At 42.0% G+C, this 14987-nt stretch overlaps 1 protein-coding gene across 4 annotated transcripts in view; it reads right to left on the minus strand.

Moving 5' to 3' along the window:
* The window catches only part of CEP85 (centrosomal protein 85), a 33576-nt gene that overhangs the window by 7519 nt on the left and 11070 nt on the right, over nucleotides 1-14987 (minus strand). For 2 of the 4 annotated variants that reach the window (XM_032390736.1, XM_032390719.1), the window contains 7 exons: nucleotides 9186-9880; nucleotides 8235-8368; nucleotides 7711-7828; nucleotides 6354-6539; nucleotides 2380-2532; nucleotides 2002-2153; nucleotides 767-881 (listed from right to left, as the gene is read on the minus strand). In XM_032390736.1, the coding sequence (XP_032246627.1) occupies nucleotides 767-881; nucleotides 2002-2153; nucleotides 2380-2532; nucleotides 6354-6539; nucleotides 7711-7828; nucleotides 8235-8368; nucleotides 9186-9880 (1553 nt within the window). The remainder of the gene's footprint in view (nucleotides 1-766; nucleotides 882-2001; nucleotides 2154-2379; nucleotides 2533-6353; nucleotides 6540-7710; nucleotides 7829-8234; nucleotides 8369-9185; nucleotides 9881-14987) is intronic. The other 2 variants (XM_032390729.1, XM_032390743.1) reach the window with 2 other exon arrangements.

Genomic DNA, 14987 nt, shown 5'->3' on the forward strand with positions numbered 1-14987 from the left:
AATTGGCTCTACTTACAGAAATATAATCCAGACTCCCTATCCTACCTAACTAGCTTCACACTTCTGTATTCTACTCACAAAGAGGTTTAAACAGGAATGTAGTGTGGACCTATGACCACTACTGGGGGAACCCACCCTGATGACTGTGGGCCAGTGGAATAAACTTTATACATAACCAGTTCACATTTTGGTTCTTTAGTAAAGGACATGACTAAAAATTCAATTTAATGAAGTCTATCCTACCCAGGGCTGTGGTGGATGCTATGATTTATAGTTTGGTCACACTGACTGTCTAAGGAGAGAACCTGAACAGGCCCAGTTTCCTGTCCTTTGAGACCTCAGGTATTCTCTGAACCACTTCTGGGTCTTCTGTTTTGCTGACTTGCCCTCAGTCTCACCAACAGGTTTGGAGACTTTCTTCTCTACTGAATTAGGGCCACCCCACTGGTTAGAACTCTGCCCAACATAAGAGGTCTGTATGGGGCCTAAGCCATGAATGAAGTGCACCAAGCTTCAGTGCACCATTTTGGAGCATCTAGTTTGGATGTTCAGAAGCATATCCTCCCCTAACTCTGCTTGCCTGTCATAAGGATAAATATCTAAAATGCAAACATTATGCAGGGGTGACTTCTCAGAAAAGGGAGGAAAGCTCTGGGTAACAGATCTGAGGTGGCCTAGGGCCAGAAATTCATGGTTCCTTCTCAGTACACAATCTTTTCTTTCCTCTCAGCCTGCCCTCTATTACAGCCTGGACACTCTCAGTCACCTTTCGGAGGGAATCACATTCTTTCTGCCAGGACTCCATTTCCACTTTTGGACCTTCTCCCTGTTGGGCTGGATCTTCTCCACTGGCCTCCTCCACACACTGCTTATCTTGCAGGCTGAAAAACAGCGGCCTCTTCAAGAATTTTGAAGTCAGACAGATGTGGCTTTGACTCCTGATTCTAGTATTTACTGTATATTTGGGGGTAAGACACTTCAGGCGCTTCCACGCCGTAGCTGGGGATAATGTTAGGTCTTTTGTAACATAGGGTGTGCCACACACAGGCTGCCTAGTGTTAGTTCCCTTCCCTAGAGGCCAGCATCTATCTAATGTGCCACCAATTTTCTACCTGCCCAAAGCTCTTTTATATTTGTTTTGATATTTAAAAATAAACATTCATCACAGGTATTCAGATTAGAAAAGTCATACATGTATACTGCAGAAATATTGGAAAATACAAAAAAAAACTTTTTTCTTGGCACACAAAGTCTGGGGCAGAGTCAACTTTGACTCCAACCTCTCTTCTGACTCCAACCACTGGTCTCCTCCAATGGATCCCCACAATCACTTTCATCATGGTTCATCTGCTGAGATAAACAACAGGGTCACTGTGGTTGAATATGGGATGAGAAATCCAATCCATCCCATTAGAAACTGGATTTGGTTCAAGAGGCTGTTGAAACACAGCCATCACATTTTCAGAAACTGCAATTAATATGGAAGAGGTTCTCAAGACACTCTGAGAGCACATTATGGCATCCTGCTTTGTTCTTAGAACCTGTTGTGACCATCGACAGAACAATTCCTAGGGCTGAAGAGAAATAGATGTTCCTGGTAGCCTTCAGCTTACAAGGTTCAAAATGTAGATAACCCCCTTCCTCCCCAGTCCCTAACACCAGGATATGCTTTTGCAAATATACAGATAACTAATTTCCCAGTTTATAAAGTGGCTCCCTTCATTCAACACATACATACTCAGGGATTATTATCCAGTATTATCATGCCAGGCACTGAGTTGGACCTTCCAAAGGATACAATAACAAGCCCCCACTGCAACACTACACCCTCCACTCCCCATCTCAAAGACCTATTCCTTACCCATAAGCAGCTTTCCTATTACTCACATCCCAAAGAAACGAAGCTCAGAAAAGTAAAGTGATTTGCCCAAAGTCACACAGGTAGTGAGTGGGGCACACTTAGCTCTCTACTCCTTTCCTCAATAACACTGGGGTATTTACCTATGTCTAGTGGAGAATTCTGCTCCTTTCTGTCTCAGGCTTTCCAGTTGAACTTCCTTCTCTCTGCAGGCTGCCTGGGTCTCCTCCAGCAAACTCTCCAGCTCAGTCACTCTCTCCTGCAGCTCTGTACTCTTCAACTCAGAATCCTTAAGCTGAGAGACAGGATCCCATGCTTAGGTCAACAAGCCAAGGAAGACTGAGTATCTCAAAAACTTTGCAGTCCAGTTGCAAAGTTGACAGATGTGAGTCTGGACATGACTCCTTTGGGTTTTTCCTTTCGGGAAACCACAGTGTAACTGCTTATAGCAGAGACCGAGAAAGTGCCCCTGCTTGGCTACTCTCTTGCTTGCCCCAGGTACGCCCAGACATTGCTGCTACCTGCTGGCTCTGCTTCTGATGGTCTTCCAGGGTGGGCAGGTCAGCCAAGTAGCGCTCCAAGGTCTCAATACGCTGCTGCTTCTCCCGGTTCTGTTCTGATTCCTTCTGACATTTCTTTTTCAAATTATTGATATGCTTATCACGACCCTTTACCTAGGGAAAGAAGTGTCAAAAATCTGTCTCCACTGACTCCTCTAGGACGTTGAACATCACATTTTTTCCGAAGTGACCATTGTCTCTGCCCTTAGGGCTGTAAATGTTGTTCTATTGCAATGAAGGTAGGGAGGTGATCAAATTTTGCCATTTAAGATTAGGGCATAAACTGCAGAGTTAACACACCTGAATTTTCCAATCAAGGGTAGGGAAGAAGGGCTCCTTGGGCAGTTTTTAAAAACTGGTAGCACTTCTATATACAGGCATACCTGGGCGACACTGCAGGTTTGGTTCCAGACCACTGCAATAAAGCGAGTTATCACAATAAAGCAGGTCAAATGAATTTTCTGGTGTCCCAGTGCATGTAAAAGTTATGTTTACACTATACTGTAGTCTATTAAGTGTGTGATAGCATTATATTTAAAAACAATGTACATGTCTTTTTTTTTTTTTAAAGATTTTATTTATTTGTCAGAGAGAGAGAGAGAGCACAAGCAGGGGGAGCAGCAGGCAGAGCAGGCAGAGGGAGAAGTAGGCTCCCTACAGAGCAAGGAGCCCAATGCGGGACTCAATCCCAGGACCCTGGGATCATGACCCGAGCTGAAGGCAGGCACTTAACTGACTGAGCCACCCAGGCAGTCCCAACAATGTACATGTCTTAATTAAAACAGTATTTTATTGCTGGGGTGCCTGGGTGGCACAGCTGGCTAAGCATCCAACTCTTAGGCTCAGGTTATGATCTCAGGGCCATGAGACTGAGCCCCGAATTGGGCTCCACACTCAACATGGAGTCTGCTTAAGACTCTCTCCTTCTCCCCTCCCCCTCCCCCAACTCCCTCTAAAAAATAAATAAATCTGAAAAAAAAAAAAACTTTAGCTAAAACATACTAATCATCATCTGAGCTTTCAATAAGTCTTAATCACTGATCACAGATCACTATAACAGACATAATAATAATAATCAAAAAGTTTGAAATATTGCAAAAATCACCAAAATATGACAGAGATATGAAGTGAGGAAATGCTGTTGGAAAAATGCCACCAACAGACTTGTTTGAGGCAGGGTTGCCAAAAACCTTCAATCTGTAAAAAATGCAGTATCTGAGAAACACAATAAAGTGAAGCACAATAAGACAAGGTATGCCTGTTAAAAAGAATTTGTCTGGTTTTTGTCCTGGGTTCCTGGTCTGGGAGAAAACTTCTAAACTCTTAGAATTTCCCAAATAATGATAGTGTCTTTGTTATTCATAGTGGTCTGGTCTGTCCCGGTGAGATAAGTAATGCATTCTTCCCTAAACACCATACATGATTTAAAGTTAAGCAATCACCTGGAAGGGTTAATGAGACTCTAAACTTCTTGAGAGAAGGAGCTGTGTCCATTTTACTCATTATCATAGCCCCAGTATGATGTGCCAAGCACGATGCTTGGCACAGAGTGGGCACCAACCAAGATTTGCTGAATGGAGACTTTTTCTTCACTATTATGGTTTTTTCTTTGGCTTATGAAAAAAGGATGCTGAAGGAAGCAAGAGAAAGCAGAGACAAAGGCAGATCTACTGATGTCAAAAGGAAACACAGACCTAATTTAATCCAAAGATAAGAAAGTACTTAGGGTGGATACCTGAAAATCAGCCAAAGGCTTTACTCCTGGTATAACCTGTACCCTTTCAAGCTCTAAACCAGTGATTCTCACATTTTAATGTGCCTCAGACTCAGCTGGGAAGCTTACTGAAAATGCTGATATCTCTGAGTCTGGAATCTCCCTCATCTGATTTCTCCAGAGAATAAATCTCCAGTCTCTTATTGGGGAAATTTTTGAATTAAAAAAATGGTGGATTACCCACAGACGTTTATCTCTTCTCCCTTCCAAAGCATTTCTAAAATGACAGAAAGGAAATAAAGTACTAATTTTAAAAAGTTAATAGAGGAAGAGACAAAAGCGTATGAGAGATTTCAATGTATTTACAGAAGATGAAAGTAGACGGGAGATAAATTACTTAGAGTTATAACCTGCAGTGGGAGTTACAGACAACTTGGAAAACAATGTGCCCTTCACACCGCACAAGTACCTCTGTACTCGAAGTACCAGGTACGTGTGAGGCAGGTATCAGCCACAGATCTGAAAATAGGGCACTCACTGGAAGTCTATATACAGGTTAGCTGGATACCATTTTTACCCTAGATTTCCCCAACAGGAGACTGGAGGAAATTTATTCTCTGGAGAAATCAGATGAGGGAGATTCCAAACTCAGGGATATCAGTCACAGCAGAGAGAGTGCAGCACTGGGTTGAAAGTAAGTATAAGTAAAAATCTATTTACAGAACTGTGGGACTCTAAGCCTAATCTCTTTCTCAATATTGAGGTCCTAAAGGCCAAAAGCATTCTTGTCCTCAGCCTCCCAACTAAGCAGCAGGCTGAAGACTGATTCTTTTTCTGGAGAGTGAGATAAGACATTCAGATACTAATATTTGAGGGCTCCCAAGTGAGAAGACAGTCTAAATCTGACTATCCTATAATGCAGTCCACCAGGAAATTACCATGAACCCAGAGCTTCTATCCAGCTTTTAAATACTTCATTCTTAAACATGAGTGCCCATTCATTCAAGGATCACCAAGCCTCTGACGTGAAAGACACCGAAACAAAACAAAACATTCTGGAAAAAAAAAAAAAAAGAAAGAAACAACACTGTAAGTAGATGTAGACATCCCAAAAGATAAAATCAGTATCATCAGAGAGAGAAGATGCTGCACCCATGAAACAAAAACAGCAAAAACCTCAAGAATACTACTCAGAAATATAAAGGTATATGTCAGGAGAAAAAGAGTTAAAGATGGAAATCTCTGTGGAGTGGGGCTGGGTACAGAGCTACTAAGTTTTATTATAAACATATTGGTATTTGATTATTTAACTGAGATACATGTATTTTGACTGAAAGTTTCTTTTTAAACAAGCCTCTAAATCCTTGCTATACTAGTGCCGCCAATGTCACCTGGGAGATTGTTAAAAATGCAGGATTTCAGGCACATCCCACCCCAGAAGTATTAAATCTGGATCTGTGTTTTATTTTACTTAAGAAAAAAAGAAAAGATGTTAAGTAATCTCTACACCAAACGTGGGGCTCAAACTCACAACCCCGAGATCAAGAGTCACACGCTCCACCGAGACTGAGCCAGCCAGGTGCCCCTGGATCTGAATTTTAAACAAGATGACCCAGTGATTCTTAAGCACATTAAAGTTTAAGAAGCACTGCTCTGGTTGATTTTGATGCAAGTGGTCCAGAACTAAACATTACTAACTGGTCCCCCAAGAACATCTGCATTAGAGCAAGCTGTGAAACAGAAGCAAAAGATTTTAAATCAGCTCCTTCTATGATGACCAATCTTACCCTAAGGCAATTCTAAGGTAAAAATGTAAAAATTCCCAAACTGGCTGCACACACAGAATTCTTTTCTAATTTTTAGGTAGAATAAGGAAAAACCAGGCTGAATGATGTAAATTTACCATAGATGTTTAAACATCTTGCAACAGTACCATCCGGTATGACTGCCCAGGCTGGTTTTCTACCCAGGTCAGTTGGAAGCCCATCACAACCTGGGGCAGTGAGGGACGTTCTGTCTGTGGCAGTTTTGTGGAGATGAAGCAAAAGGAGGGGTGCCATTTCTAGCAGACCAGTCCTGCACGAGAAGTCAATGTAGGATCTCACCCAATTGGTTCCGCCTAGTTCCAAGAACGGGGGCCAGAAACAGCTTAGGGTTCGGCAGGAGAAGGCTGACTGCCAACTCCTTTGTGAATTAGAAAGCTACCAACTCCTTAGCTCACCCTTTCTTCCTGTTTCTTCCCCTCCTCTGAGTGCTTCTGCAACGCCACTTTGAGTGATTCTCTGATGAGCTGGATTTCAACTTCTGAAGCAGAGAGTTTCTTTTCAAGCTCAATCTTTTCTTTGCTCAGGGCTTCTGTCTTCTGTGCAAACTGCGCACGTAAGAAAGTGTTCTCTCGCTGCAATTCCTGCATAAAGATTCTCAATACATAACCGTTCCTCACCCTTATGGCCCCATGTACTTTACTTATCCTCGGTCTACTTTGTGGTCAAATATCATCCTTCTCTAAGAATTTCTTCAAGCAGTGCTTCTCACAGTGTGGTCCTAGGACTAACATCTTCAGCATCACCTGGGGATTTGTCAGAAATAAAAATTCTTGAGCTCAACTCCCAGCACACTAAATCAGAAACTCTGAGGATGGGGCTCAATAATCTGTGTTTTAACAAGCCCTTCAGGTGATTCTGAAGCACACTCAAATTTTCTCCTCTACTCATTCTCTCTATGATCTTGGGCAAAAGTTCTTCCTCCTTCTTGGGCCTCAATTTTTTCACCAGTAAATTAGAGGACTGAACTAGATTTTACGTAAGGGCCTTTCTCACTCTAACATTCTGATTCTATAAGATAGAACACTGTCTTAACAGGCCCACTAGGTGGCAAAGCCAGTACTATAATCTGTCTAATACCCATCACTCAAAAGCCCATATTGCAGAAGAAGTGAACAGAGCAGGCTTTTTTAGGAGCCACTGCCCTCAGTGAAAACATGGCTTCCTTTAGTTGCTCCTAGACACGGAAAAATAAAAAAATGAGCATGGCTCTAAATCCCATTACCTCTGCCTCTCCCTCCATTGGGCTAAGGCTGGTAGATTAAGACTTCTCAGGGGAGCCTGGGTGGCTCAGTTGGTTAAGCGACTGCCTTCGGCTCCGGTCATGATCCTGGAGTCCCAGGATTGAGTCCTGCATCGGGCTCCCTGCTCAGCAGGGAGTCTGCTTCTCCCTCTGACCCTCCCCCCTCTCATGTGCTCTCTCTCTCTCAAATAAATAAAATCTTAAAAAAAAAAAAAAAAGACTTCTCAGAACATCACCCAGCTCTAGAACCTTACTATGTACCTTGATCTGCCTTCATTTTCTCCCAAGTATGTCCTGACACCAAGGCATACCTAATTCTACCCCCGAGCCTTCTCTGCCCCCACAAAGGCAGAACAAGGGATGCATTATAATTAGGATGCCTACCCATTAAGGGCAAGAACACCTTATATCACTTGATCCTTTTTCTATCTCCTGGATACCTAGCAGTACCAAGCAAAGGGAAGACACTGAGTTATGACAACCAGAATGTCATTCTGGCTGCCAATGCTTACCTGCAGCCTCAGCAAGCAGACATCCCCAAAGGGGGCAGGGCGGCCCAAAAGGGCACTGTGGACTTGCAGTTCACTTTCCCGTACTTTCTGCTCCAGCTGAGAGATGTGTTTCCTCTGCCTGCAAAAGCCAGTAGAATGAGGTCCAGGGTCCTGACACTAACCCACTTGCAACATGAGTACAATTCATACTATGTAAAGCAAAGGCCTTGCATCTGGATAATACTGTTTTGCTGAAGGAGGAAGAGCAAATAAGAAAGCTGACTTGGGGGAAATGAGGAAAGATCAGCTACAAAGAACTGGATGCCTACTTTAGGCACTCCCAGAGTCCCTGCAGAGGATACACAATTGGCCCATCCCATTAGTCAGATATAGGACTAGGTTGCTTATCAACCTAGCTCTACCATGAGGCAAGGCATGGATTCAAACAGAGAGGGATGTGCTACCCTTGGAGAGACCTCATTAGGTGCCCTCAGTGGGGGCTGGGAGAGCAGATACTGGTCCTAGGGCACCCCTTGACCTCTTACTTGTCAATGAGGAGCTCCTTTTCCTTCAGAAGGTGTTCATTACTGTTTAAGATGCTGATCCACTGTGCTGGTTCTAATGGGGGCAGTGATGGAGCAAATGCAGCGGGATGGTGGCAGATGGCTCCATTCTGAAGCTGGAAGACAAGGAGGCCCAGAGAGGCTTGATCTTGACCCACAGGCACCTGAAAACACCTGAGCAGTACCCAGCTGGGTCTCTAGTCAAGGCTCACTTTGGCTCAGCCTGAGGAGGCCCAGTGTTTATGAAATAATTTTAGCTCTGATGCATGACTGGAAAGAACCTGCCAGGGAGATTTCTGCCAACTGGACACTCCCTGCTCATAAAGGCTCTAGTTTCTAAGAAAAGGTCACTTATCTTTCATTATCTGGCAAGAGAGGCAAACCAGGAGCTAAGATGTCCTCACCAACCAGGAAAGGAGAATATGTCTTGCTTTTTTCCTTCCTTAAGCAGCACAAGGCATTTTTTTTTTTTTAACACAAAAATTGGTATAATGGAAGAAACACAGGGGTTTAGAGATAGTTTTTAAACCCTAGCTCTGCTACTTACCAGCTTTGTGACCCTGGACAGATTACTTATTCTAAGAACCTGGTAAATTTCTACATTTACCTCATCAAAGTGCTACAAGAATTAAATTAAGATTCTGTATGTGAAAGTACCTAGCCTAGTGACTGGTACATAAGTACACAATTAGTGTTAGTGTCACACCTTTTGGGGTCTTCTGTTGTAACCCTCTACTCTGGAGGACCTATTTAGGTGTTTAATTAGACGACCACCACATTCAATGGTATTCACAAGCCTTCATTTCCCATCTATAAACATCTTACATCCTTCTTACAAATGTTTTCTTTAGAGCCAAAACTTATAGGACAAAACCTATATAGTTCTAAGATCTGCAAAGAACCCACCAAATCCAAGGAAAGAAGGGCCCCTACCTGCATTTGTTCCATCTGTAAACGGATCAACTCCAGATGCTGACGACAAGTGCTGAGCTCGCAAGATCGCTCACGGGGGTGCCAAGGGTCAGGGTTCGGCTGCCATACCTGAGAGGGTAGAGGCTTGGAGAAGCCAGGAGCAGGCTGGAGTCCCAAAGGGAGCACTCCACTGCTATTAGGGTGAGGTCCATTCCGCTCACATACCACCCCACTGCCCGGTGCCTTCTTGGTCTCAGGCAACACTTTGTATAACTCCTTGTTTGTGTCAGCTCTTGGGTTGTGAAAGTGGACTTGGTAGTGAGGATCTGAATAAAGTGTCTCCATCATTGCCGACTGATTAAGGGTAGACTCCATACTGGGAATATCAAACTTCCTCACCTCTTCTTCTCTTTCATGGCCCACTGCTGGAAACCAGGACTGCTCAATTCCATTTTCTCCAGTAGCACCACAAAGATACATGAAATCTCTAGACAGGCCTGTAGAACGTTTCATTGCACCTAGGTCTCCATTTCTTGTCATCCCCACACCTTCAGCCAGCCCTGACAAAGGGAGTTTGGAGGAAGAGAGTCCAGCAGGTATAGAATTTGGCTTGGCAGGAGAGGTCCCCAAAGTAGAAGGTATCACATGGGCTGTTGGAATGGTTATGTGGCTTTTGATGGGCTGGAAAGAAGGGCTGCTACTTGAGCTACAAAAATCTGTAAAGAGAATAGTCTTCCGTAAGTCAAAACTGAAGCAGCAGGCTTTCTTGAGTTTGGCTGCTATGCCAGATCTTCTCTGCCTGTCCTGAGACCAGGCAGAATAGACACTATCATCACAAGTATCAGGCAGAAAGGCAACCTAACTGAGAAGTTACATGTATTCTAGGATCTCAAATGCCATCCGCAAGGTAAACCAGCAAAAGGCAACATTTAGCTTTACTTTTAACTTACACCCTGTCCTTTTTATTTGAAAAAAATCTTGCCAGTCAACAAACAAAGCTGAAAAAACAAACTTAAAAAAACAAAACAAAAAAAACCACTTACTTAAGGGAAATGGATTAGGTCCTACTCTTCTGGGAGCTGGGCAACTCTCAAGCTATAATCCAATCCAATAAAAATATCCTTTCCAAGGGCTGCCAGAATCCTCTGTGACCTCCAAAAGCTTCCCAGTGGAGGTAAGCAGTGAATCTAAACTATACGAAGAATAGGCAAAGTGGATAGTGCTGTTCTGTATCCAGGACAGGGAGTACAGCATCTGAATCAGGATTCTATTCTCTCTCCCACACACCAGACCTGACTGCCTGGATATGTGAAGTTATTCTTAGTAACTCTCAGGTTTCACTCCAGCACAGTGAGCACTCTCAAGTGGGTACACACTGAAATCCTCTATTTTATATTTTGCCTTTCACTTCCCCCTTGTTTATATCCAACTGTGACTTTTCACTTTTCGTTCACACTGGATTTATGCTTCCTTTAGCTCTCGCCTGGTTTTGGGAGACAACTCTCTGATTAGACCTGCTACAGAAGGTACACATTTCTATATTATTTCCAACTTTCAAGCGCTGCCCTGAAAAAGACTATAGGGTCACAGAATTAATGTGCCAAGGCAGTGGGCTGCAAGCAAACCACAAGACAGGAATGTGAGGAAACATACCTGTTACCTTCAGCAGAGAGAAAACTGAGTAACGGGACAAGGAATATACATATCTTCCCTTTTCAACTATGTCCAGTACTCTTTCCAAACTAAGCACATCTACCATGGAGAAGAATGGACTACCAATTCAATTCATTTCTTTTTTCTTTCCATCAACCAACACAGAACACTCAGCTAATGAGGACAGATACTATAACCTTTCCCAGAATTACCACAGATCAGCTACCATCTTCTCATATGGGTTTGTAAGCAGCTCTTTAAAAACATGGACACAGGGCACCTGGGTGGCTCAGTCGGTTGAGTGTCAACTCTTGATTTTGGCTCAGGTCATGATCTCAGGGTTGTGAGACTGAGCCCCACATCGGACTCCATGCTCAGAGCAGAGTCAGCTTGAGAGTCTCTCCTTCTCCTTCTGTCCCTCTCTCCGCCCACCGTCTCTAAAATAAATGAATAAATAAAATCTTAAAAACAAAATAAAAAGGGAGGCGCCTGGGTGGCATAGTCGGTTAAGTGTCTGACTCTTGGTTTCGGCTCAGGTCATGATCTCATGGCTACGGGATCAAGCCCCGCATCAGGCTCTGCGCTCAGCACAGAGTCTACCTCAGATTCTCTCTCCCTTTCCCGCCCACATGCACGCTCTAATAAGTAAAAAAATCTTAAAAACAACAACAACAAAAAACAAACCCAGAAACAGCCCCCCCCCCAAAAAAACCGAAAACCATGGACACGTCAAATTATCCCTTATAATGTATAGGATAAGACAAAGTATCTAATTGCCTATACTTAGATGATCTTGGGGATATATATATAAAAGGCCATACCAAAACAAAACAACAGTAATTTCTGATAAATGTGTCTGCCTCTAAGGACCAAGAAAGAACATTTCAGAGGCGAAGGACACAGTTTTTGATGTCCCATAACTTATACATAGGAATAGTCAACAGGCTAAGGTAGACTGTGGTGATGAAAACTTCCAAGAATAGTAAGCTCCCTACTTGAAATCCTCTGTAATGGCACCATAATATCCACTCTTACCAAGGGTCTCTGCTCTCAAAGTATAATTATGGCACAGAAGACAGTGAGGTTATGGCATATGAGGGGCTGCTATTACGCTGAACTTTGTAACGCCTCCTTCCATTCTCCACCTACAGCACCACCCACTCTCAAGACTCACCAAATTCTGAGTTTTGAGCCCATAACCAAAGTAGTAATGCCAAAACCAAAGCCTGGAAAGGTACCAAATAACCCAGGAGAATTTGGTTTTCCTAATTTTCTAGGAGTGTGGTCCATCCACCGATAAAAGAATAAAGTAAAATCTTTGTCAGCATGTCACTTACCTATTAGGTTTATCTATTTATAGTAAGGAAACTGGCAATTCTGACAAACTGCTATAAAATGTCAAGTTACACCTTAAGTCTGATTTGTATTTTGAAACATTTTGAAGCAAAATAGCAATACTCATTTTCAAAAGGGCCACTAACCTTCTACAATTTTCAAAGACTTTCAAAATTTAGTGTATGGGATATGTGATTTTTAGAGAAGTCTACAGTTCTCAAAATCATTGGGGTTTTGGCACTTTAAGGATATTCATATTTCTAAATCTCTCCTCCTCAACCATACCCTCTGCCCCGCTCCCTAATTCTTTCTAACAACTCTACTTTCTTGGTGAGGGGTAGATTTAGCTATTGCTAAATCTTGATCATTTCTGTCTATATCTCTTACTGGTTTATAAAAGTAAGGTAGTCTGAACTAAGCCAGTAACTATTGCAGTCTTAAGCAAAAAGCTGAAAACCTTCTGAACTCTCCAGTATCCACCTCTATCCCATCCCTTGAGAGTCGTCAAGGTAAAACATTTTAATGAAGGGTGGAATCAAAAGCAAGCCTGTTCACTTTAAAGATGCAACAATGAAAAAAAAGATGCAAAAATGAACTATATTTTATACCAGGAGTAAGGGTTCTTGTCAACTGGGCTCCAAATAAAACCAAGCTAGATGAACAAAATGAGCAAGGATTAAAGACCATTGTACATAACAAACATGGCAGAGAAGCCAGCTTGGATCCTTTATTTAATTTTTAAAAAGATTTATTTACTTATTTATTTAGAGTGTGTACGTGTGCAAGCAGGGGGAGGGGTAGAGGAGGAGAGAATCTCAAGCAGAGTGCGCTGAGTGCGGAGTCCGGTGAAGGGCTCAATCTCACAATCTCACATGATCTCACCCTGAGATCATGACCTGGGCTGAAATCAAGAGTTGGACTCTTAACTGACTGAGCTACCCAGGCACCCCACCTTGGATCCTTTAAAAAAAAAAACAAACCCAAAACAACAAGCACTACACATCAAGGCTACTACAATTTAAAAAGAATGCACTACACAGGAAATATATCCCCCCCCCCCAAAGAAATAAAAAGCACACAATCTGTGTAACAATGTGACTGAATTAAATAGAGCCACTCAATTCAACAGGGGGAAAATCTAGACCATTGTTTGATTTTTAAAAGATCTATTATTTAGTCAAAATGAAAAAGGTCCCATGACTGCACATGTAGACAAAACCTTAACAAGTAACTAAACTGACAGTAACACTTGATTACACAAGTAATAGAAAAAATACTACAGCTGGGAGACCTGAACCTGACTAGTTATGTGACATTAGGCAAGTTACTTAACCCCTCAGGGAATTTTTGTTACTCACCAGCAAAAAGGAACTGGATTAAATGATTTTCAAAGTCCTGTCTACAACAAAATCTATGATTCAGTTCTACTCAACATTTATGAGCACCATGCCCACATACACACAGCTATCAAACTATTAAAATTAAATGTCAGGTGTCTACGAGTCAGTACTAGTAGATATCTGCTTGGGGTTTTTTTTTTTTTTTCATTTCTGCTTTCAAAGATTTCTATCCTTTTCTTAAAAAAACAGCTTTACTGAAATATAATTCACATAATATTCAATTCACCCACTTGAAGTGTACAATTCAATGGTTTTTAGTATATTCACTATTGTGTAACCATCACTACAATCAATTATAGAATATTTTACCAGCCCAAAAAGAAACCTCTTACCCTTTAGCAGTCACATTCCATTTACCCTAACTTCCCTAGCCTTGGACAACTACTTATTTTGTTTCTCTAGATTTGCCTATTTTGGACATTTCATATAAATGGAATCATACAGTATGTGGCCTTTTGCGTCTGGCTTTACTTAGCATAAACGTTTTAAAAGTTCAACCATTTTTGTAACATGTATTAGTACTTCATTTCTTCTTATTGTGGAACAATATTCTATTATATGGATATACTACATTTGACTCATCCATTCATCAGCTGATAAACATCTGGGTTGTTTCCATTTTTTGGCTACTATGAATAATGCTGCTATGAATAACAAGTTTACATGTGGACATATGCTTTCATTTCTCTTGAGTATATAGGTAGGAGTAGAACTGTTGAGTCATAGGGTAACTCCATGTTTACCGTTTTGAAGATCTGCCAAACTGCTTTCCAAAGCAGCTGCAACATTTTACACTCCCACCAGTAATGTATAGAGGCTCCAATTTCTTTACATTCTCACCAACACTTGTTAATATCTTTTTGATTATAGCCATCCTAGTGGGTGTGACATCTGATAAAGTACTAAAGTGACTAGTTTTGTGACTTTAATCAAGTCATCTAACCCTCTGAAACTCAGCTTTCTCAGGGTGCCTGGGTGGCTCAGTTAGTTGAGTGTCCAACGCTTGGTTTTGGCTCAGGTCATGATCTCATGGGTTGTGGGATCAAGCCCTCTGCAGGGCTCTGCACTCAGCAGGGAGTCTGCTTGAAGATTCTCTCCCTCTGCCCCTCTTCCCACTCATGCTCTTTCTCTCTCTCAAATAAATAAATCTTAAAAAAAAAAGAAAAAAATTCAGCTTTCTCAGCTGTAAAATGGAAATAATATTTCATAGAGTTCCTAAAGATGTTAATGAAAAAATGTAGAAAAAATTTAGCATAGTATCCATCACAAAGTATTTAATAAATAGTTATTAATTATTATCATCAGGTCCTCTGCTCTCTAGGAAATCACTATCTAAATGAAAAACTAAAATACTCTTGTGGTGCTTGGCTGGCTCAGTCAGTAGAGCATGGGACTCTTGATCTCAGGCTCATGAGTTCAAACCCCACACTGGGTG

This window comes from Phoca vitulina, unplaced genomic scaffold (assembly GCF_004348235.1).
Source record: "Phoca vitulina isolate PV1807 unplaced genomic scaffold, GSC_HSeal_1.0 scaffold2, whole genome shotgun sequence".
NCBI lineage: Eukaryota > Metazoa > Chordata > Mammalia > Carnivora > Phocidae > Phoca > Phoca vitulina.